General features: G+C 39.6%; 2 protein-coding genes across 2 annotated transcripts; one reads left to right on the top strand and one right to left on the bottom strand.

Annotated features, from left to right (window-relative positions):
• The first annotated feature begins 5907 nt into the window (after positions 1-5907).
• cmc1 (C-x(9)-C motif containing 1) lies at positions 5908-11783 on the top strand. Its single transcript, XM_083989635.1, has 4 exons — positions 5908-6012; positions 6469-6561; positions 10482-10572; positions 10797-11783. Exons 1-4 carry the CDS (start codon positions 5994-5996, stop codon positions 10915-10917), a joined length of 324 nt encoding a protein of 107 aa, XP_083845761.1. The 5' UTR covers positions 5908-5993; the 3' UTR covers positions 10918-11783.
• Positions 11784-12441: 658 nt separating this feature from the next.
• azi2 (5-azacytidine induced 2) lies at positions 12442-24058 on the bottom strand. Its single transcript, XM_083990145.1, is given in 10 exon segments — positions 12442-14658; positions 14660-14692; positions 14695-14783; positions 17089-17213; positions 18520-18584; positions 18979-19109; positions 20860-20965; positions 21270-21386; positions 22138-22391; positions 23907-24058. Coding segments are annotated over 9 exon segments (1200 nt in total). The 5' UTR covers positions 22357-22391; positions 23907-24058; the 3' UTR covers positions 12442-14343.
• Positions 24059-24747: the final 689 nt, after the last annotated feature.

The following is a 24747-nucleotide window of genomic DNA, read 5'->3' as shown; positions in this document are numbered from 1 at the left end:
ACCCTTCTCTCTTCAGCCCTCTCCTGTTTCTAGGAAGAAGGAAGTCACATTAACATTTGGTCTTTTACAGATGCAGTGAGAAAGCCAGATGTGTCTCTAAAAAAAAGAAAAGAAAAAAAAGTCGATTTTAACAAGTTAATTTTACAAACGTATGTTAGAATCAAAGCGGAGCGTGTCAGAACAGGATAGGAGCATAATACAGAAACTTTAGCAAGCTATCAAACTTTTATCTCACATTAATATCAACACATTAACCCTTTGTCAGTTTGCAGATCGCTGTGCATAACTACAGAAGGAAATCCATCCCCTTTGTTTATCTATGATGTTAATTTTTTTTTTCAAGTATAATAATAATAATAATAATAATAATAATAATAATACATTTTATTTAGAGAGCGCCTTTCACGCCACTCAAGGACACTTTACAGCAGTTAAAATCATCAAGCACCAAACACAGAATAAATCATCAATAAACAATACCAAAGCATAAATCATCATCAATAGACAACACCGTATGACAGCAAAATAAAGCAAAACCGTAGAAGAGAGTCTCAGAAAATCATCACCTGCTCAGTGTCTGAGCTGACCAGGCCTGCAGTAGCAGCATCCTCACTGACCTGGCAGCAGAGATCACAGGTTTAGGGTGAGACTCTCTCCCTCTACCACCTTCCTCCACTCACCCACCCACCCCTCCCTCCATCCCTCTGACCTCCATCCCCAACTCTTCTGGCTGATTACTCCTAATGTAATTTTAATTAAAAACTGTGGTGTCAAAGGGTTTAGCCTGCCTGAGAAGCGGGTGCAGATTGTGGCACAGTGGCAGACCCCTTCACTTGCTTGAGAGGAAATGCATCCTGACATTGCTCGGGTGGTGCCAATACAACCAGAGCCAGGTTAAGCAAAAAGCTTTTCAGGCCCCATTTAGGTAGCCTATCACTGTATAACTTTAAGGAGGAAAGTGATCTGTGTAGAGAAAATGGGACTTTCAAATTATGATTTATTTCAATAATTGTGAGATTTAAGTGAGAAAAAAATGTGGAATCACCAAGCTGTCACTCATTCCTGTATCAAGATACACTTAGATGACATTGACAATAATTGCTACTTTTCACAGGGGTGACCTGAGGAAGGCGCCCCACAGCAGGACTCAACAGCAGAGGTCTGCCTGTACGTTTGTAATCCCTTCACCCGAGCTGTTGGATTATCTGCTCTCCATCGACCCTGAAGAGGCTCCCCATAGCTCGGGCTTAAACACTCTCTAAAATCTCATCTCCACACCCCATCTGCCGGCCGCACGACGTCTTGGAAGTCAGAGATATGGAAGAATGGGGGCTGAGACAGCAAAGCAGACGAAGAAATCAGAACACACCTCCTCCCTGTCACTGCGGCTCCAAAGAGCCTCAAAGTGAAGTGGATAGCCAGATTTTGCATTGTACTCATCAAAATCATCGTTCTCCACTGTGCAAATTGGATGTTCTTGTATTTGCAGGACTGTAGTTGCAATAAAGGCTTCATCCCTATCATTGCAGCAGATTTTCCTCTTCTTTTATCAATGCAATTAGTGGATTCTACATTGAATAAAATGCATAAATCATGTGATCAGTGAATTTATAGCTGGTATTCTAGAGGCTGACAAATACAAGCAGTGTCTGTGTCGATGACCCTTTAACATTCCTTGTTTTGCGGTCGTCAGTGGACAGTTGGAAGAGCTGGTGGTTGGCCCTGAGCAGTGAGGCATGTAGTAAGAGGGTTTAACTTTGCTAACCTCCTTCTGCCAGGTTCATGGGGCCCTGCTGCTTGGGTAATATTGGATCAGTGTTGGGAGCCCATGCCCCTGCCATATCAACCAGCATGCTACTTGGGGTGGGGAGCACTTTCCGCTATGGAGCCAACTGGACCTGGTCGGGGCTTAGATACTGTTTATTTCCCAAATGTACAATTCATCAGATTATTTTCCCCTAATCCTGCACAGCATTTTAGAGACCACAATATTGTTTCAAAGGCACACTAAATAAGAGTTTTAATCCAACATGACACAAATGACAAGAATATGTAGTGTGGCTGTTGCGAATCAACAAAAATGTCCCAGGGTGTTAAGATTTAGAAACTGACTTTCCAGGAAGTTCCCTGTATATTGTAAAATGATGAGAAATCTTTCCTCAGTGTTTTTTTTTTTTTTTTTTTTTTTTTTACAATGCAAAACACATGGATGGTGCAGTGGCTATAAGTGAAAATGGAAGCAGGGACATGAAAAGGGAAAGTCAGTAACCTAGATTATTGATTAGCATTTTCTTTACTTTGTTCTTTTTGCTTTTTGGTAAGACATAATGAAAATAAACAAATGATAACTAAAATTAAAAGTAAAGAGAAACTTTCTTTGATCGAGGAGTGACTAGACTTGTGTGGTCAGACAACATTGGCAGAGTCAAATAAATGATTGTGTTTTCACAATAGAGAATTATTTAGCTGCAATAAATGTTTGTCCTTGCAAAATATGCGTAAAACGTATTAACTGGTTACAGCCATTTTGATAAACAAATGGCTTTGATTTGTTGCTTTGTTTACAAAGGGTTTTCAAAAGCACCGTATAACATCAAAGGATTTTAGCTGTGAAATTGACTTAATTATTTTTTCTACAGTTCCTCCTCATGAAAAACTGCCATTGTGCCTTTGCTCTTAAGATTATGATGAAATATGACTCACACATCCTTTCTAAGTTACCATTCCCTGTGCCAGAGGCCAGTTGAGATGATACATTTCAAATATTTGCGGGGTGCAGACTTACACTTTCAGGGACATTTTATTTGCAGAATGAAAAATATTAAATAAAGTCTGTGTTTTCTCTGATATTTAAGAGAAATGTACATACAGTTTTTACTTGGACGACTGGTTGTGCAGTCATTCGTACGAGCTCCCCTTGGTCCTGTATAGTGGATATTTGGCTGGTGCTGGAGTTCGGGGGAGATCTGCTGATATTAAAATCTGCAGATGCCCACCTGGTGTCAGAAGAGTGTGTTGTCTGGGAGGCGTTCAGTGGGGCTTGGAGATGTGTGTGTCCATCTGTCTGTCTGTGTGTCTAGGGTAAAGGGAACAAAAAAGCATGTGCAGTAGGCTACATACAGGTGATGGCTTGTGTTTTCTGTTGGTTGCATTTTTTTTCAACTTGTAAATATCATTGTTTTTCTCTTTCTTGCCTTTGATTACTACCTGAAAAGAAACTGCTCCTCCATAGAGGGAAGTGTCAGCTTTAACGTTATAAGGTCAGAGAGCTGTGTGAACTTGAACCAGACTCTCAACAGAGTCATTATATCTAGCCCCTCTACTGGTGCTGTGTGTGGGTGAGTTGTGAAGGTGCACTGGGTGTGTATGTGTGTGTGTGGTTTGAATGTGGAGGTGGAAAGCCTATGCCTGTTTCTTACTGTAGTCTAAAGGCAAACATATGTGTGAAGATTGTCTTTTGCTTCAAGGTGTGTGTGTGGGTCTGTGAGTGTGTACCTGTCTCTTTGATTGAACAGGTGGGGCCTCTTTGCATGGGATCTAGACAGCTAGTTCGCGACACAGCTGACTGTGGTCAGCCTTACTGTGCTCAACATGCAGTCTGGGGTGCAGGCTCAGGTACTTTGTGGTTGGATGTTGATGTACTTTGAGGAGTATTTTGTCTCCCTTTCACTGCCACTGTCTGTCAGTCCAAGAACCTTTTTTTTTTTTTTTGCAGAACAATGTAAATATTTGTCAGAAAAAGAATATGAAGTCAACTAACGTATTCAATGTTTGAATCATACTATACAATTTAAGACATTACAGACTTTAATAATTATTTCATAATAATCAACTAAAATGTTGATTTCCACACTAGGAAATGTAACCTCGTAGCAGGCAAAGCACAGGTGTTTCCAATAAATTAATGGTGTCACGACCAAAACTGGATGCCAGCGACCCACAATAATAATAATAATAATCTTTATTTATATAGCACCTTTCACAGATAAAAATCACAAAGTGCTTCACAAATAAGAACAACAAATAAAAACAGTGGCTAAATAAAACATAATAAATACAGGAGGAGGACAATAAAAAGCAACAAACAAACAGCAATAGAAGAAGAATCCTTCAACTTTAAAACCCTAATTTAAACTATACGCCCGCTCAAATAAAATCGTTTTCAGGTGCTTTTTAAAGGAATCGACAGAATTCAAGCAGCATATAGAGAAAGGCAAGCTGTCCCAAAGCCTAGGTGCAGCTGCTTGAAAAGATCGGTCGCCTCTAGTTTTAAAATTAGTGTGAGGGACCACTAGCAGCATTTGGGCTGATGACCTGAGACAACGGGAGGGAGCGTGGAGTTGAATCAGGTCAGATATGTAACGGGGGGCTTGTCCATGCAGGGCTCTAAAAGTAAGGACTAAAATTTTAAAATGGATTCTAAAATGGACCGGCAACCAGTGGAGTGAGGCTAAAACCGGGGTGATATGTGCCCTTTTATACCAGGACCAAAGTAATATGGCCATCACTACATCAGTGCTTTACCTACTGTGACATGTGGCTAATGACAATTAAAACACGATCACAATTAGCCTACAGTACACACAACATTTTTCATAGACTAAAAAGAAACAAACAAACAAAATACAATTTTAACATGCAAATATGCACATACATCCACCCAGGGAAGCAAGAACTTACCATACAATGCAGTTCTTTACAATTCAATTCAATTCAATTCAATTCAATTCAATTCAATTCAATTCAATTCAATTCAAATGTGTGTGTGTGTGTGTGTGTGTGTGTGTGTGTGTGTGTGTGTGTGTGTGTGTGTGTGTGTTAGAAACTGACTTATACCTGGGGTCTGGAGGATGGGATGGGAGTGCAGGTGACCTTATGGAAGCTATTAACCACAAATGCAGCCATGTTATGTTTTTAAATGTAGTTGAGTTTGGAGCAGAGAGTTTGATTGATTGATTGATTGATTGATTGATTGATTGATTGATTGATTGATTGATTGATTGATTGATTGAAAACTTTATTGAACAACATTAGACAAGTGTTCAAAAGGATTAAAAACACAATAAAGCCCAAAGGCTTATTTCCATTGTGGTCCTATTTGATGGTAGACGGTACAGAGAGAGACATGAAAGACTGATCAAATTATAAAAAGTAAAAGCACATTATAAGATTGTAGGGTTTTCTTCTTTATCTGTTTTACCAGACATGAGGAATGACACGATGAACACTCATGTCCAAGCCCTGCATGTCAAAACAAGGACGAGGTTGTGAATAAAACAGTTAATTTGTATTGAGGAAATGCAGTTGAATCTATTAGTGAATTAAAAGCAGAGCTAAGATGGTTACTTGCCACCAGCTTCAACAAGAATGAATCAGTTCTTGGTAGCTACATAATCATAGTGGGTAACTTTAACATTTAGGCTATGTAGATAGATGCTGACAACAACAGTCTTACATTCAATTGAGTAACTCAGATTAAAAAGGGGGAGAATTCAGACAAAGACATTGAGTGGCATTTTCTGGCTTGAGTGATAAAGACTAAGAGTGATTCTTTGAAGTTGTGAACCAAACAGAAAAAAACACAAAAAGGAAACAAAACAAAACATAAAGAAACAAACAGTCAAATAGCATAGGCTACCATTTTATTTCTGTCCGATTTAGCCTAGGTAAAGAATGAATCTGTCTTTTTCAACTGGTAAATTATTATTAGGCTATAAGATTTGAATGAAGAGCATGTCATCATTATTATTATCTTATTAAGGAGATATGTTCCCAATATTTTGGTCTCTTCATGTCAACAAAGTGAAGAGTACAGAGACGAGCTGCTGCCCCTTTTTCATGTCGCTCTTTGCTTGGTGTCGCGTGACTGTGGGATTTGTAGTTCTCTCTCGCGCGCCGCCCAATTACGTCAGCGGAAGTATTTTGTGCAGCCAGCGTACGTGAGTCAGGTCACATTGGTACGGTTTTGTAATGTTTTGAGACACAGCACCATTATGGAAGCAGCAAACACAGGTATTAAACATTTCCGCCGACTTGAATGCCCGACGTGACTTTCATGACAAAATGTTAGCTTCGTAGGTTTCAAGTCAAAGCCGTCTTTCTGCAGCTTTATCCAGCTCTGCAATCGAGATAAAGTAGACTCGTGTAGCTAACATTAGCTATTTGGCTAAAACTGAAGTGGCTGTCTCTACGTACGGATGAATAAATTGAATATTCACATAGTATACACAATAAGCATACCGACGTACTTAATGGTCATACTTAACTTTATGTGCATTGAACGCTGTTGGCACTGAATTTTATGAATTACAGTGATAATGCTGCATTAGCACCAGATTCCCATGTGTGAGTAATGTAGAAAGAGTCACAGTCAAAATAAATGATGATCAAACTGGAGCTAATGATGGTGCTGGCCCGGCTGTGGTTTTGACCTGTCCTCTGTCTGTCTTTTTTGCCCTGCTTCCTCAGAGGAGATCCAGCTGAGGCATGTGGAAAAAGATGTCCTGATCCCCAAGATGATGAGGGAGAAAGCCAAGGAGCGTTGTGCTGAGAGAGTTACAGGTGTGTGTGTGTGAGACATATACATTTATACAGCACATCTCTCTCAATAGGATTTCATTTAAAAGAAGCAGAACTGCAGACAGTCCCATAATTCCCCCCCAACACATTTCTGTTATACAAGTTGTAGTTCATCTTAATTTGTTTGATTTGCATCCATGAACAGGCTCACAAATGCATCTGCAATAACCCCCACACATTTTTTCCCCTGCTATCACTGTAGAGTTAAGTAACTTATGACTCTTACTCAACTATAAATGGGCGACCTGAGACATTAAAAGCCTATTTAATCACACTTTTATTCACTGTTTTCTGTTTACTTGTACTGTTAAGGGCAATGTGTGAACATATTGAGTGGTGTTTCTAATCTTTTCTCCATCATATTTCAAGACACAGGTGTAAATAATAAAATTAACAATGAACGACTTTCATTTAGCTGCTTCAGTTTCATGATTCTGATCCTGTTCAGTGTCACTTCGTAAATGTTATTATCAACACCTTTGCTTTTTCTGCCATGATGCCAAAATATGAATCCTACGAAAGACATGAAGGCCGAGGGCTGTAACAGTGAAAAAAGGCGTGGGATGGGCAAGTTTAACTAACCTGTCTGATACTCTTTTGTTTCAGCAGAAACTAAGTGATACGTTTATTAACTCAGACTGTTCTGTCAGATTGAATTTGTTTTAACCATAAGTAAGAAACTGGCAACCACATTTGTCAGTAATGCAATAGAGAGATAATTTTGTATTTAAAAAATACAGGCATAGTGAAACACTGTACACAAAACATTTCCCCAGAGTTTTTGCACTGTTTTTTGGGGGGAGCACCAGCTTCCTCTGTAGTGTGTATGGCAGAACAGCACAGTCCCTACAACCATGAGAGACGTATGTATGTATGTTAGACTAATGAAGCAGCTCATTTGATTCTTCCTTCCTTTGATAATTCCTGATTCTGGCTTTTAGCTTTTGTTAAAGCCATTAGCTGTGCAGTTCACATACTTTTTTCCAGCCAACACTATGAATGTTCCCAGTATGGGCACAAACTAAATAAAAGCTAATTCAGGTAGATACATTTTGTTCATAATTATAACATAGATGTAGATCAGACAATATTTTAGAATTAATTTTAAAGTATACACAGAGATGATTCCAAAGTTCATTTACTATTTCCCACAAGAAGAAAGTTAAATGTGATTATATAGGATTATTGATTGATGTCATTTTTCTCTGTCGTCATTCCAGTCCAGTCCATCTTCACACTAGTACACTGCCACCTACCAGTTTCATTCAGTTTTAGGGGCTGCGTTTTACTTCCACAGAAACAATGTAGAATTTACATTAGCGGCAATTTACACAATGCGTGAGAAACCAATGTTTACAGATAATGGATAAAGATAAGGTTAAGTTAGTGTCGTCATTCATGAACAGGATACCACAGGCATTTGATGTTTATTTTTGTCAAACGGTAATTCTCAGTTGATGTTGCCAATATTTTGAACATTTTGACATAATTTCTTCTGACACTGGTAGCTCATTCTCATTCTGCACTCTACATATTTCTATAAGAGTGTCTTTGATCTTGTCCTATTGAACGAGTCTCTCTTAATCTTGGGCCTTGACCTTTTGATTTTTTTTTCTGGCTAAACTGTTTCCTTCCACCGTGAACACCTGCTTCTAGAATCCACTTATTTTGTCTGAATTGAGGAGCGTGCCTATTGACGAGACACCCACTGCCGCTTTATCTGCGCACAAGTGGTGGCTGCAGCTTTGCTCATGTGTGTCCTGTCTGCTGCAGCAACACATCAGCTAGATAGTGACTAGCTTATGTGGTTTCAAATCAGATGTCAGCCAGTGTACGTACTGCTCACACAGGGAGACAATGCACAGGCAGCCTAAGGTGGTGGGACAGACAGTGGCTGTGGGTAGTGGAAACCCCCCTCACATTACTAGCTTCTCGTCCCACTCATTTTCACACCTCCATCCTCCACCCTCTATCATCTCATTCTGTGTTTGTGTCTGCCCTGGGCTCCCGCACGTGTGTCTCTGATAGTGTTTCACAAAGTAAAAGAAAAAAAACAAAAAAAACACACACAATCTTCGAGTATGTTTTCCTGTGTTATCTGCCTCTGCATATATATGCCTTTACACACCCTGTTTATTGTAGGCTTTGTTGTAGAGGCAAACAAGCACTACTGACCTGTATGTAACATCTTTGTAGTTTTATTTTACCTGACGTGATTTTTCCTATTGTGGTGATGATTCATGTCAGTATGCCTTTCAGAACCAAACTGACTGGCGCGAGCATTGCCTCAGTGACACTGACTTCTATTATGTTGTAGCAAGACTTTGATTTTCAGAGGTGGGTTGCAAATTTGGTCAGAATATGGAAAAAAAAACTGATTTGAAACATTCTCCCTTTGACTAAGCTATTGTTTTCAGTTACCGTTTCATAATTAAATTATTTCAATGTTCAGAAACGCAATTCTGACACATATCTCTGCTATATCTAATTATGTATTAGAGGTTCACACCTTATATCTTCCTCTATGGGGTCAAATCTCCCTAAACGCTCAAGCCCCTAGCTTCTGCTTTCCTCTAACTGTCAAGCTGCACTTCTGCATCTTTAAAAATGGCACACAAAACAGCCTCAAGTGAAGGTGGCATCACACTTTTCTTTAGAGGGGCCTCTTCTGATCACATAGATTTGCCTTTGGTGTAACTGCGATCAGAAAGGCAACCCTCGGCAGCCTCTATTAGTACCATGGGACAGGGATGAGGCGTTTGTTGATTAGATTAGTCGCACTGTTGTGCTTCTCTAAATTGGTTTTGCAGTTGGTTTTTCACAGCAGCATCCTGATGAAAGTGTCTGTGTGATAACCATACTGATGCCACTGATACAGGTAATTACCATGTCAGTTTTTTTTGTAAAGGGGACATGGGAGGACAGTGGTTTTAATTAAAGCTTTGAGCAAGAGCTTGCTAACAAGGTGAAGACCCAGAGTCTTCAGCACCTTGTTTACAATGAGGACCGTGTACGTTTAATCTTGAATACACCACTGGCTGGGGTTTAACGTCACTGCTGCAGTCTTTGATTTGTGTCAATCACCATGCTTAGTGCTCATTTAATTTGTATAGGGACAGTGACTGACATACAGCAGATTAGTTGGTGGTTAAACTGGCTTTAATGTCTGTACTGTCCCTGTGATATATATATATCTTATAAGATATTTTGTAATTAACATCTATGCAAAGGAAAATCTGGGTTAGGGTTAAAGGGTTTTTTATAATTAAAATTATAACATAATGGCCATAATACCATCAATTGTGTGTCTCTGAGCTTTGCCCTGTCCGTTAACACACACAGCCTTATATTCCACATTCACACGGCTGATAATGTAACGCCTGTGATTTCTAGAAACATTCCTGCTTCTGGTCTAGTTATTGTTAATAACCTCAGCTACCCTCAGGCCTCATCGGGCACTTAGATCAGTGAAGCATAACCTATTTTTGATTCCCACAGGGGAAAAGACGTGTGTATATGTGGGCTGAATGTTAAAGAGCCAGTGTGGAGAGAAAGAGTGACCACAGATAGAACCACTTTGTGGCCAGTACTGTTAAGTTCAGCTCTTGTGTGAACAAGGAAACATGGGTTTCAGCTTGATAAGAGGCTTGGCAGCATGACCTATGACCATGTTCCTTCTTGTGGTGCAGCAGAAAGATGAGGCCCATCTTGGTCTGCTTATGCATACTTTTTTCAAGTCAAGGGTCAAATCATCTACAGTAAGGTAGACTGTTAATAGATTTGAAGCAGTAACACTATTAATACAGTTATGTGCTGAGGCTCTTGTACATGTTAAGCCAGTTCCTTTATTATTTTTTTTTTTATTTTTGCTAATGTCTGCCTCCTTCTCCACCTCCCTCTAGCCTTCAACGACTGCTGTAAAGAATCCGGTTTCTTCATGGTGTTTAAGTGTCGAGAGCAGAATTCAGCGCTGAAGGAATGTCTGACACAACAGTAAGTATTTTGCAGCTGCAACAGTCAGCACTCACACACCGAGGTGGCTTCCCGTGTGTTATTGCACCACATGTTATCCCACCAACACCTTGTGCATGGGCTTACCCGCTCTGTGTCGCCCTCGCAGACACACTAAACTCTTGCCCACAGAGCAGTCTCAAGACAAAACTGTGTCATCACCATGAAAGTGATTGTCAAACTGCTGTTCTTTTGTCTTCCACTAGCTACAATGACACTACGTTCTATGAAGAGTGTAAGCAGGAGTACATCCGAGAGAAGCTGGAGTTCGAAAGGACGGGGATCCGGACCAACAAAAGAACACAAAAAGTCCCAACTAGCATGTAACAACATGAAACCCAAATATCTTCCCTCCGCTGGTGAAGATACAGTGCACGAGGCTCTAACCAGAACCAGCATCAAGTCCTGCACATCGAGGATACGTAACCACCCATCAGAGTTTATTACTGATAAAGCCACGTGCCTGTGTTTTATTGAAATCTGTTGTTTGTGATTGAAATTACATTGGAGTGTGAGTGGTATATAATCAAAATTATGCCTACTTTCTATGGTCTCATTCAGATGACCTCAGTCATTGCATTAACACAGTCTTGATTGTCTTGATTCAATCATTTGCATTTGACATACCTTTACCAACGAGCTTATGGGTAAGAGTGCAGCACTTTGGTGCCGTGCAGTCTGCTTAACACTTGGTATGTTTATGTTTGGTAATGAAGTGGCAGGCCTGGTGCCTCTGCCTGGCCCCAGAGTGGTGAATATCATCTTCAGAGCGTGCATATTGAGATCCGGAAAGAGACTTGTAAGTTCAAGCTTGTACAGTGTCTGTCAACGAACTAAGCAATGTAGTGCATTTACAAAACCATTTGATCAGGTGACATATGGAATGATGTGATAATGTAAATATTCTGTGGCAGTAAAGTGTATATCAGTGAATCAGCAAATTAAAGAAAGTATGAGTCATTCATGACAAACTGACAAATGACAAATTAAACAACATTCATGTGGGGGTTGAACACACCACACTAAGGGGAAAATGGCAGCTGACATTCAGGTATGTTTATCTTAAAACTGACCAACCTACAGCATTTCAGTTTCAACTGCAGTGCATCCAAAAACAGGTGGAGTTAAATTATTAAATTCAGATTGTATTGGTCGCTCATTGGTTAAATTAGTACAATATACCGTATTTAATATAATAAAAGGTAATTGTTTCAATTTTATTTGTATTTTGAGATTGGCAGGGATTAAAACATTGGCAACCATTATAAAACAGCCTGGAGCAAAATTAAATTAACTTAAGTTAATAATTAAAGATTTTAAAGGGTCAGACCACTTTATTTAATGAGATGTTTTTCTTAACAATAAAAAGAAAAATATCAAACTTGGCTCTTTTTCTTTTTTTAAGAGGAAAAGTGTCTGTGATTTACTGTGTTACTCCAATATGTAATGACAGCTGTTGTCCCATTTCTTACATATTTTTTGTATCATTCTCTTTGATGACAACAGAACATGAATGTCATTTAATTAGGTGAGTGAGGTTTGTTTCCTTCATTATTAAGATAACTGAGATCATATCAGTCTGCAGCTCTTGTCAAAAACCAAGGCAGTGCAGTGCTTGAACTTAATGCTGTGAAATTACTGGTAGATATTTTAACTGTTAAGTAGTTTTTTTTTTTTTCAGTTATAAAATTGTTTTAATTTTGAAGCAATTATAGCTCTCCCTAAATGTCTGCGCTATTGCTCGTTTCTTGATATGCCAAAACCTGCAGTTTATTTCATTGAACAATGCAGACCTATTTCTAAAATAGGATTTCAGTGAGTAGAGACAGAGCAACCGCACACTTCCTTTCATTCGTTTAATCGATCATATTTACAAACAGTCTGAAGTGCAGTAAATCTAAAATATAATCCATATCTACTGTACATTGCATTTTGGTTTGCAAATCGTTTACAGAAGTATGAAACTACTACTGTAAAATAACATTTCTTAAAAATCAAGAACAAAAAGACCACAGTTATCATGGAACAGAATGAGGAAAATGGAAAAACAAAAACTTTTCAGTGACCACAGGCCTTTGGGCTTTGTGCATCTATTCATCAAGTCACAGCTCACATTTCTCCAGGTTAATACTCATTGTCTTGCCAACACTGCAGACAGCTCGTATATAGATCACAAGTATCGGGGATGGGGGAGGAAAAAACAAAACAAACCAAAACCTATGATTTGGAGTGCAAAACCGCGTTTGGCAGAGTACTGAAGCCCACCATTTACATTTATACAGATATGCACATTCTTCCCTCTGTATATATTGTATTCTACTCATGTGTTTTCTTTTGTACATCGTTCACTTTATACTCATCTGGCTCTTAAAAAGAGAAATCAAAGAGAAACTTGCCTCTTCACACAACTTACCTCATACTGCAAAACAAATGTGTCATAGTTTAACATCAGCACAGCACAGAGTTTAGATACATTTCCTATTGTTCAAAAGCAGAGTTTCCAACATAATCAGGTTTCCAAAATACAGGGGAGTGTGTGGACTCTATCCCATCAGTCCTTCAAATTAAAAGTCCTACAGATAAAACATCCAACAATGCACAACCTTACATATACATGTCCCTTTACAATTGGGTAATGAAAACATGACAGGTATTGTTTGATAGTAGTTCTGAGAAAAATTGAATATGTGATAACAGGCAGGTTTACAGAGGCTTGCATGAGTTGTGAGATTTCGGTGAAATCGTAAACAGTTGAACCTTTTCTGGTGCCAGTGTGAATGAAGTATTTTATATCAGAAAGCAATACATTTTTAGCTTAAAATTATTATTTGCTAGTCGTTACGCAATCTCCTCAAAAATCCGAATAGTGTAACTGCATTCTCAAAAATGATTTGGTAAGCATAGTTAGAGTGACAGTCTTTCTTTTGATAATGATCCAAAAGGACTGATGAAAATAATTTTTAAAAAGAAGGTTTTATTTGGTAGCTGTAAAAATTTGGATCAACAATCTGTGATTATCCTTCATTTCCAATATGTCCGTCACCATCACAGGACAGAAACCAACAGATTCCTTGTACCTCGGCATCTCCCTCACATGATCATGAGACAGGGGTGGGACTACATACCTTGAATACTTTACAGCGATCGAATGTAAAAAGACTTGCATTTGGAGGGAGTACAGGCTTATAAATTCTCACACTATATATCCAGCTGTGGCTGCAGTGATCAGTCACTGGCCACAGTGAATGGAGAAAGAGGCCCTTTGAGCCCTATTGGGTACATTATGTCGAGATACAGATGCAGGCGGGCGATAGATGCCCACACACTGATCTGCACACACAGGCACACTCTGATGTGTGTATATGCGCACACACACAAATTAAATTGCTTGTGTGCATGCTTGCACACACTTATACATGTGCATACAGGGACACATACACATGGACAAACTATTGATTCTACGGAGTCTCTCCTCATCTTTTCCTCTGCAAAGTTAGATATGTTTGCCGATGCAGTGTGCAGAGAAATCAATAAGTTTACAGAGTCTTCACCTTGAAAAGGCTTCCTCTGGCTTCAGTTAGTCCCCACAACCAGTAGGTCCAGTCCAGTCCAGTCCAGCCCAGAGGAGTGGTCTTATCAACTTAAGGCAGGTTAGGTGGTAGCTATGTGGCAGGGTTGGAGAGTCCATTCATTCATGTTTCCCATCCAGTTACACGCTCTATTCAATCGTCTATTCTCCCATCAAGGCTCCTCTCAATAGGGCTTGGTCCACTCAGTATTGGGAGGGCTCCTGGGACTACAGTTTCCCATTGAGCACGATGAGTTGGATGCAGCAGAGTGTCCCTCCCAGAACATGGCGTCACTGGGCTTAGGGGGACTTGGGAAGGACCTTGAGCTCTCATCCAGGGAAGCTTGGTTCAGGGGAGGAGGGGGCAGGATGACAGAGCAGGCATTGCTCCCACCCAGAGCCTCTTCTGAGCAGCTCTGCGAGGGCCAGCGCCCGTTGAACCAGCAGTCCTCCTTCAGACTGTCCGGAAGCAGGGCGCCTGGCGGGCCACTGACAGGAGGGCAGGGGCGCCCAGAGCACGAGGGGAGTGGGGGGGCACTAGGGGGACGAGGCACTGGTGCCCGAGTAACTGGGTGGTTGTTTTTTTCTACATCATCCAGGCATTGGACTGGAACTGTAGAGGCAGCTAGAGACAGAGAAAGTGGTGAGAGACAGAGTGGAAACCAGAGAGTGAAAGGAAAACAAATGTGGCATGTGGTTGTTTTAGTTGCAAAATAGTCAGATGAAAACTGGATCACAGGGTGTAAACACGTTGATTTAGGTTTATAGAAATAAAAGTGGCAACATCATTCAAATCTTGCTTTAAAACTGTTTCACTATTGTCTCTTTTCATAATTGTAATAATTTCCTGAATCAAATTTCCTCATATAATAACATAGTTGCACACAACCTTAACACTCTACAGAGCAACCACACTCAACTGGTTTGAGTATTAAAAACTGTGAATTACCAAACTCTGACAATGAATGCCTTCAGATTTATTATTTGATCCCATATTTCCTGATTTAACTCAGACAAATGATTAGTTTTTCTACATGAAAATTAGCTTTTCAATATCTTCCTCTGTAAAGTACAATTTTTCATATCGGGCACAGAGTTCAATTTCAGTGCGCTTAAACTGGAACTGTTGGATTATGGATGTGACACAGACAAACAAGAGAAGGTATGAATTAATTATCATTTTATTGTTGATAATTGGCATTAATCTAACTACTGTATGTCAGAAATGGGTTTTAATTTCTGTCAAATTTTTCCTACTTCTGATAAACTGTGAGAAATATGTGGAAATTGTTATGTTATTTGAACTCTATTAGTCTGTAGTCTGTAAAATCCATGTGGTAGCGTAGATGAAACCATCAACTCTTTCCTCCAACAACTAAATAACTAGGCCCGTTTTACTGTTTTGCACCATGATCACACCTGTGTACTTATTTCTGCACTTATTTACATGTGGATTAAGCTTAGGTTCCTAAAGAGATACAAATCTAAGGTGTGTTCAACACCTTAGATCTCAGACTAGATAATAGGCCTTACAGTGTAAAAAAACAGAGAAGTGAAAGTAAAATTTCACACTGTGCAGCAGGGCACATATTGTACACCTAAACCTCCGCACCATGTAAATATCCAAAAATAATCATACAAACACGCACCACAACAAAATCTAATCAGACAAACATCTATGCATGAACTAAGCCACACAAATCAAATGTCCTAATCTCACACACACATCATTGCCTTGCCATCAAATCATCATCTTGAGTGAATAATAAAGTTTAAATGAGAGTATCTCCTCTCGCTTTTTCCCCCTACCACTCTCCATCCCCTCACATTTATCCATCCATCCCTCCCCGCTACTCTTCCATGAGAGGGTCTCCTGAGTCCAGGATTTGAATAAAAGTGATTCCAAAGGAGGAACATTAGAAGAATACAGATGCACAATATGACTGAATAAATACATAGCCCCCCTCCTCCTCTTCCCCTCACCCCTTTCTTTGCCACTCTCGCTTTTCTTATTCCTCTCGATCTGCCTCATCTAAGTTACAGGATTACCCTCTTATTCATTGGAATAAATAGGCCAAGATTTATTTTCTTGCCATATTTCCTTCTAATTTTCACCTCCCGGTCTCCTCTTCTGACACTCTGAGGGAATCGACAACAGATGTAATCTCTTCCAGGGTAGAATACATCATCAGAGAGGGAGGATAGACCATTTCATGTCGTCTTTTATCAAAGTGTTTGAGCACTAAGATAGTATCTGCAGTCGTATCGCACCCTTATAAAAATTGTAACAAGGAGCAGCGGGAGAAAACTTTGCAGTAAGTAGTACTTCGTAAGAAAGACTTCCCTCAAGTGAAAAGAGGCAGTAGTAACTCCCTCCTTTCATTTGAGGTTAGCCACATTAGTTCCTGACTATAGAGCAACAAAAAAGAAAAAAGGAATATTACAATTACAGGAATATTTTTTTAATCAAAAAAATTATGTTTTTTTAACACAAATTTATAAAAAAATGGAAATAATATATAACAAAATATGGGATAATGATACACACACACACACAGTAAAAAAAAAAAATATATATATATAGGTGAAGTGAAAAAGATTTTTTTTAAAAAAATGTGTGAGTTTAGCCTGGGCTGTAAAACACGATTTGTGCTTGTATTGGTCTGAAAGATGCAAGAAACCCCTAAACAAAGATTTCAGACCTGCGCTCACTACATCTGAGCAGCAACTGTGAGAAATGACTATAGGAGGCTATAGGGGATAAAGGCTGTTCCCTGAGCTGGGGGGCTGAAGAGGTGTGAAATGGCAGCAGGGGATGAGTGCATGGTGGGCTATACACCACACACACAGACACACACAAACATACAAACTCACACACAGGCTAGGAAGATGAATATTGTTGAAACTATTGTCTCTGTATCGTGCCTTACCTTGTCTTGTCTCGCTGATCAATGGCCTGAGCCTCCTGATCAGGCCTGTTTGGTGCTTCAGCTCTGAATGGAGGCGAGTGACCTCACAGCGCAAAGCCTGGCACATCTGCTGCATGCTCCTCTCACTGTGCAGATCAACACAATGTCTGATTTTAACATCATATCATCATTAAGATAATAAATAAATACATTTCAGCTTTTCTATACAGCCTCTCTCGTTACAATGTCCAACTGTCAGACAGGATCTTGTGTGATGGGAAAATAAGCTGGGTGTACTGTACCTTCATATTGCTGGAGGTAATCCTTAAACTTAGCAGGTGTTAAATTTCTACTTTTTGTTCAAATTCCAAGACATAAAACTGTCACGTAACACATGAATTTAGATATAGTATAATCACAGAAGCCTCATCTATGTGCCAGTTTACCAAAAATCCTGGAGAAGCTTGTTAATAGCGTGCTGTCTTTGTGATTACTTAAACTCTGCAATATGGTTTGTTATTTAATGGCCACTAGCTATACAAACACGTTTCACAGGTGATGAGCATATTCACCTCACAGCACAAGTTTTATGTACTATGGTACATTTAGGCTATATTTGACTTTTGAGTGGATAAACACATTATTCGCTACATTAACAATGATGTGATTTTGACACTAAGGGCAGTCTGTGTTGATGCTAAACTTCACCGTACTATCAAATGTATTACAATGTGGTAGGTTTGCTGAGGGCAGCAACACCTACAAACTGCCCTATCCACACCTTTTGGTAAAGATGCAAAATCTCATCAACACTTTGGTGTCTTAACTTCAAACACCAGCGTTAAACAATAAAAAGCACGAAAAGTAAAAGTGTGAGGAAAAACTAAAGCTTTTTGTGCTGTTAAAAATTAACACCTGAAAACTGCTGACACAAGAAACAATTCGAACGCGCCACAAACAGAACTGTCTTCATAAAATGTAAGTCAGTGCTAATTTACAGGAGATTATTCTACTGAAAAAGTCGGTTGAGGGTGATTTCATATGCTACGGAGGTTTCACACACTGGAATGCCAATTTACACTATTTCTAATGGACACAAGTATTTAGCTGGTCTCAGTCATGTCTAAGGTTCAGTTACTTCTGTAGATACAGATTAAAAATGTATAAAGCTGCACCTTCCTCTAGTGGCCAAAGAGAGGAACTACACACCAGCAGAGTGCATAGTATGATGGTGAAGTCACTATTACAGCACACCTGACCCATCACACCTGTCTCTCACATGCTTAACTTTTGATTTTCATGCATTTTCATCTTCTTGCTTCTTGGACTTTTTTGGTTAGTAATTAATGTTCTAAAGGGCCGTTCTGGTGTTTTATCTTAGCCAGAGTAGATAACTGAAAGTCAGGTAGTGAACTGGAAGTCACTCTTTCATTACATTCATGAGCACTCTACCTTGCGATATACTTTGTGTCACAGGTCGCGTCCATGTCTGGTCCATTATGGCCTTGGGGTTCCTCCTAAAAAAAGTGAAATAATGCAAAACAATTGAGCGATGAGGTGTCTGAAGTTGTTTTGAAGTATTTCCTTGTTTTTTGTTTTTTAAATCATGACATAACTCAGGATTCTTCTGCTCCCCTTCAAGACATACTCCTTTTTGTCTTTTCTTTCATTCTTTCTTCCCCTTCCCACCTTTTCCTCACTAGTCTGTTCCTCGGTGTCACTTTGTCTCTCTCTGCCCTAACACCTCTCCTCTACTGTCTTCCGCTTCCTTCTTGTTATACCACATCTCTCCAAGTCTACTGTTTTTCAGTGCTGTTTCCTCTGGCTCTTCCTCCCTCACCCCGTCATTTCTCTCTCCTTCTTTTTCCTTTTTTTCTCTCTCTCCAGCTTTCTCTTCCCACCTTTACTTACCCCACTTCTCTCCATCAGTCTGCTGTTTTCCAGTGTCACTCTCTCCAGCTCCTCCTGAAGTTTGTGGATCTTTACTTCACTGACCCTGTCCACCTGCCAGTAGTCCTGTGGGCTGTTCAAGCTCTTCATCACTGCACACACACGATAAAAAAAGTTAAAAAAGTCACAGTTGATGGGTGAATTAATTTCTGATTTTTTTTTTGCATAACTTTTGATTTGAAATTGTTGAGTACTACTGTCCTCCATTCATCGTCATCACTGAGAGATTAATAAAGAGATTCACATATTTAAAAGCATATTTCTAAATTGCCCTAGTATCATCAGGGAACCAGTGTTTTTAAGTGCACTGTAAGCCATTTGTAAATAATATCCTCACAGAGAGACAGACAAGGAACTTTTCACAGAGAGTGCAACGATTGGTAGTGTAATGAATCTGAGAGCAGAGTGACATGCAGCACCCAAGGCCTTGAGGGTGGTAATAGCAGCATGTCTATATATTGCATCACCATAATCCAGAACAGAAAGAAATACAGGTTCAACAATATTTTTCTACTGTACATGGGAGAGCAGGTTCTATTTCCACAAATGAGGCCGAGTTTGATCTGCAGCTTTGTACAAGATTTAGCACAAAATATATGTTGTTATTGGATTAGGGTTTTACATTAAGAACATCAGAGATATAGATCAATAAAAAAAACAAAAAACAAAACAAAACATGGTTTTACACAGTGGTAGCAGAGGTAAAAAAAAATCAATCAAATTTTGAAGCAAAAATATAGAAATACTATCATCAAAATGTGTGTGCTGTCGACTAAACAATAATATAGCAATAAAAACACATTTTCTGTGTAAAGATATACCTAGTGGAGTAATGACGTTCTGAGGAGAGAACAAAGTCACCTTCTGCATGTGTTGTAATATGAGCTTCTCTATTTTTTGTGTTGGTAGCCAGGCTGTGGTGTGCGCATGTTAGTGCATGTGAGTCCCTCTGTGTGTTTATGAGGACACAGGCATCAGAGCCAGTACTGGTCTAGCTTTACACAAATGGAGAAACATATGAACTGCTAAAGTTTCCAGTTTGACACAACTTTTCGTCTCTTGGTGGCTACATGACATCACATGTCTGTTTCACCAAGTGACTGGTTAGAATAGGAACGATACTGTTAGCTAACCTGCTGTCACCGTCACTAAGAATTTGTTTGGCAAATGTTGCTTTTGCTAGTTGGCCTACTGCCAGCATTTCTGAGGCGCGTATGATGGCATCGCTAGAATGAGCCGGTGGTTGCAGCAGGATTGATTGTGTTGTGTACACAGAGGAACTTTATTCACTTTTGCTTCTCGTTTGTATTAGTGGCTGCTTTCATTCGGCTTTAGGGAGCTGTGACTGACGAAGCACTTTTTTGGTTTGAGATGCTGGTCTAGTGCGACATCTAGTGGCAGTGACAATCAGTTACAGAACCTTTAAGTACCACTTAGATCGATTCACTGGTGTATTTTGTTGAAGGTACTTGTTACATGTTTTGACTTTTAGTGACCGGTTTTGGGAAAACACCAGTATTTAAGGAACACAAGTCAATTTAAAGTTTAAACTACAATAACTCCCTCCCTAAAAAACTAATATCTCAAAACCTTACTTGAAGTTACTTTTGTACCTAGTTACAGGCTGTATGTCATAATAAAATTACACAGACCAGATGTTTTTCTTCATGTTCAATACCTTACAAATCTAAAATTTGCTTCCAAACACAAACAGACACTCAAGTGAAACAAAAGTAGAGTACAGCACAGGATTGTTTTTTGTCAGCGCCTGAAACAAATTTCATTCTTTCTGCTGAGTGCTGCTCTGTTATACAGAATAGAAATCAGGCCAGTGTGCTCTACCTGTACCTTGGCTGGTCTCCATCTCTGTCCGCAGCTGAAGCAGCTCCAACTCTTTGGCCTGGAGCTGCTCCGTCAGCAACCTCTCACTCTCACTCTTCTCCTTTTTCTGACAGAGAAAGAGAGGAGACAGTGATGGAGAGGGAGAGAGAAGAGAGAGTCAGCACTTATACCGGTGCAGGAAACCCATCCTCAAAGGTAAGTTCAGTGTGGCTGTGCTACATTAGTATAATTATACCATACGCTTGGTAGTTCTGCTTTTACTACAGCAGAAGAAAAAATAGTTACAACAATTCCTCTCTTTACTCTACTTAGATTTAAAAATGTGTTGTTTTCAGGTCTTCCAACACACACGATCACTACACCAGGCTCTGGTGTCAGTTGGAGGAAGGTTCAAGTTTCGGTCTACGTACCAGTTTGTTAAGCTCCATCTGCAGGTCTTCCTTCTCTATATAGATACCTCGGTAAGCACTGAAAGCCTTGTTCACATACTGGGGACCCTCTGAAGGAGGCGCATCTGGCCTGAAGAGCTACAGTAGTGACAGATAAAAACACAATGAGAAGACAAGAGAGGAACTGAGATCAATTTTACTGAATTTAAATATCTGTGGTAGGAAGTTACTTTCCTCCCACCACATCCTATCTTGATGGGCCCAAATGCTACAACAGATAAAACCAAAACTGATAGCGAGTGGCTTTCCTGCCCACATATTGTGCAGCGTTTTTCGCTTTAGCCCACCAACTGTATTAAGACTCTTCCTGTTTACATACTGTAGCTCTCTATGTATTGTGCTGCTTCTATAATTTTTTCGATCCAATTCTAAGAGCCTTTTCCTCTAATGTGTGGGGCTCCAACATATTGTTTGGCAGTGCCACACTTTTCCAGAACTCCTCTCCGTTTTTAGACAGAGCAGATTTATTCCTCATTGTTTTATAGCTTTAACTATAGGCCAACAATATTAATGATGCTGGCATACAGACTTTCCCAGAGGCAGTATTTTGCAGTGTGGTATTGAATGTGCTGACTTTTTCCCAAACTTTCTCTGAGCATTTTCTATTTGTCTATAATTCTGACATCACGGGAAATGAAAAAGAAAACTGATTTCATTCATCTCTGTCTTCAGCTAAACCTTTCTAAACCATGCACCCTGGCTGTGTGACCATCTGGATTAGAAGCAGTATGTTCTTTTACTTAACTCTCCCCAAGCTATTATGTCTTCCTTCCACCTTCCTATTGCCTCTCTGCCACTATATCTACTTCCTGCCCATTTACAACTATACCTTATCCTCCAGCTGCTTAACCCTCTTCCTTAGCAACGTATTCTCCCGCTCCGTGTCTCTCAGCCTCTTCTTGATGTCCTCATAGGCTGTGACCAGGGCGAAGTGGGAAGCAACAGATTCGTCGCCGGCACACACCGATACAGGGCTCTCGCCAGCTGCGGTGTAGGCTGTCTCATGCTTGAGAATACAGATGTCATCATCCACTGCCAGGGGCTCCATGCCTGCACAGGCCTACTCTGTAGCAGATAGAAGACCTGAGGGTTACATGAAGAGTTTTATTGGCAAAGTGATACGTCTCTGTTTGTTTGTTTTTTAGCAAAGCAAAAGACAAACCAATTGCTGTTGACTGAAATTAAGTAGCATTTGTTGTATTAACCGTGTTGATAGAACTTTTGTAAAACAGTCTTATCACATAATATGTACATTTATGTGGACAGAGCATATCTATCTTAGGCGGTCTGTAGCACCTTTGTTCCGCATGTCCAACAGATCACAGTTTCCCGGTGTTGTAATTTTATATGGTTTGTTTACACTTTATGAGGTTCAATGGTTGCTGCCTCTGCTCTTTATTTGCTTACTAAGGGTTAGGGTTTGATCCTCTATTTTTTCCATACACACTAATGCTGTGAAATATATAGTGAATTGCTTCCTGTGTGCAAAAGAAATGTTGAAATGGGCTACTAGAGGTAAAATGTAGTAATGTTTGCGGCTGTAAGGTTTTTTCTCAAATAAAAAAAGAGGATTGGACTTATAAAAATTATATTAGGCTATATCTATGTTATAAACCCAGCATAAGAGTATAGTAGTGTAATATTTTTTTTCCAGAATAAATCTCTGGAAAAAATACAGTTTACATGTTTCACTGTTGTTAATGTTGTATTTAACCAGTTTATAGCTTTTTGCTGTCATATTTTTTTTCAGTTTTTACTGTAAAATGTACTGACATTTTTGTTACAGTGTAAGCAATACGGTAATTATATCAGTCCAACTAAAGTATTTGCTCTAAACTCGACACACCTGTTTGTAGCAGAGCCGGGTGCAGCCAACGCTACGGATGATGTCAGCATGCAATGATGCAGCAAACACCGAGCAGCCAAGTTTTTAATACAGATGGCCCGAAGCTCTTAGACAAATAACTAAGTTTTAGCAGACTGCCTCACCGGGCTTTTAGATCCGTGTCATGGACATGAACCAATAAAAAACAAAACACCGCTTGACCGACATGGACGAGAGAGAAAGCAGCCTGAATATGAAAGTGAACAGAGCACAAGTGCACAGAAACGAAAGTGAACAAGTACCCAAAACAAGACACGAAGAGAAACGTCATTCCGTTACACTTCCTTAGATTAATCTGGTGAGATCATAACCACTGTCAGGACAATGTTATTATTAAAGAGACCAAATATTGTTGTACAAAGTGGTGAGAGGGAAATCAGCTATAACCGAGATGTAAACAATCAATGAATCTCGTTTGTATACGATGCTAACGTTGTGGTGTTAGCTTCCATGAGCTCTGTTGACAGCCGACAAAACCCACTGATAGGCAGCCTTACAGTGGGATACACAATTAAAAAAACACAGTAGGTACACCATGGCCTAGACAGTCGTAAAGTCATTATCAATAGCTAACATGACGGTGTTAAAAAAAAAAAAGATCGATCTGTTGTGATGATAACATTTAGCTAGCGGTTAGCTAACGTCTCTGGCTATATGTGGCTAGGTGAAGTAAAAAGCAGTCGATTATTTTGCAACTCTCGACTCTTACCAACCGTGTTAAACGCTGTCCTCAATAAGGTATCCGTCGGCCGGACAGGATCATATCATTTATTCCGTGACGAAAGAAGACCTGAGGGTTTTTTTTGCAGACAAACAAAGAGACGAGGCTTGAACATTCACACCGTGTCAGAACTGACAGGTGAGGAAACAAAAACTTCCGGGAGTCACTTGACTGCTGAGGTCCTTTCAAAATAAAAGCCCGTTGTGATCTGAAGTGTAGTAGGGCATTCAAAAATAGGATTTAATCTGGGAAATATATTTAGAGTAGAGTCAAAGGGAGTCCTAAAGTATACATATATCAATAACATAAGGTTGATAGGTAGAAATGATTTAATTTTCCTTTTTTATTTGTGTATTTTTATTTATTTTTAACTGTTCCATAGTTTAGTAGGTGGTGGACGGTAATGATCACTAACTGTTAGTGGGTTGCTTGCTAACAGCCACAACAAAAAGAAGATTACGTTACTGTAATAGCCAGTCCGGCAACTGAGTGACAGATTCATAGCCTCTAGCGAAGACTTTTGGTTTTCTTAATCACCTGATGATTCATCACACAATAACTGTAGAGGTAAATCCGACCAAGGCTACGACTAAATGAGTGGGCGTGGGCGAGCTGATAAAAAAGTATCGGCACATTTGATTCCCACAGCTAGAGGAGCCAAAGGACACGACGAGGCCAGTAAGTACAGACAAAAATAATCAGGAACAGGAAATTCAACTAACTTCCCCCGAACAACTTTTCGACTTGACTTCTTGTTCAGCCGTTTAGAAATAAATTAAAGCAACATTTATCTTTCACCACACAGTATTTTCCTCACTGTCTACAAAACGTAA

Source organism: Trachurus trachurus (genome assembly GCF_905171665.1).
Source record: "Trachurus trachurus genome assembly, chromosome: 16".
Classification (NCBI taxonomy): Eukaryota; Metazoa; Chordata; class Actinopteri; order Carangiformes; family Carangidae; genus Trachurus; species Trachurus trachurus.
The sequence above is the reverse complement of the archived record's forward strand: the minus strand, read 5'-3'. Positions and strand labels throughout refer to the sequence as shown.

Bases quoted from the DNA above. Each gene is read 5' to 3' on its own strand.
- cmc1 (XM_083989635.1), top strand. The intron at 6,562-10,481 runs GTGTGTGTGTGT...ACCTCCCTCTAG, and splicing joins TTGTGCTGAGAGAGTTACAG to CCTTCAACGACTGCTGTAAA. The intron at 10,573-10,796 runs GTAAGTATTTTG...GTCTTCCACTAG, and splicing joins AAGGAATGTCTGACACAACA to CTACAATGACACTACGTTCT.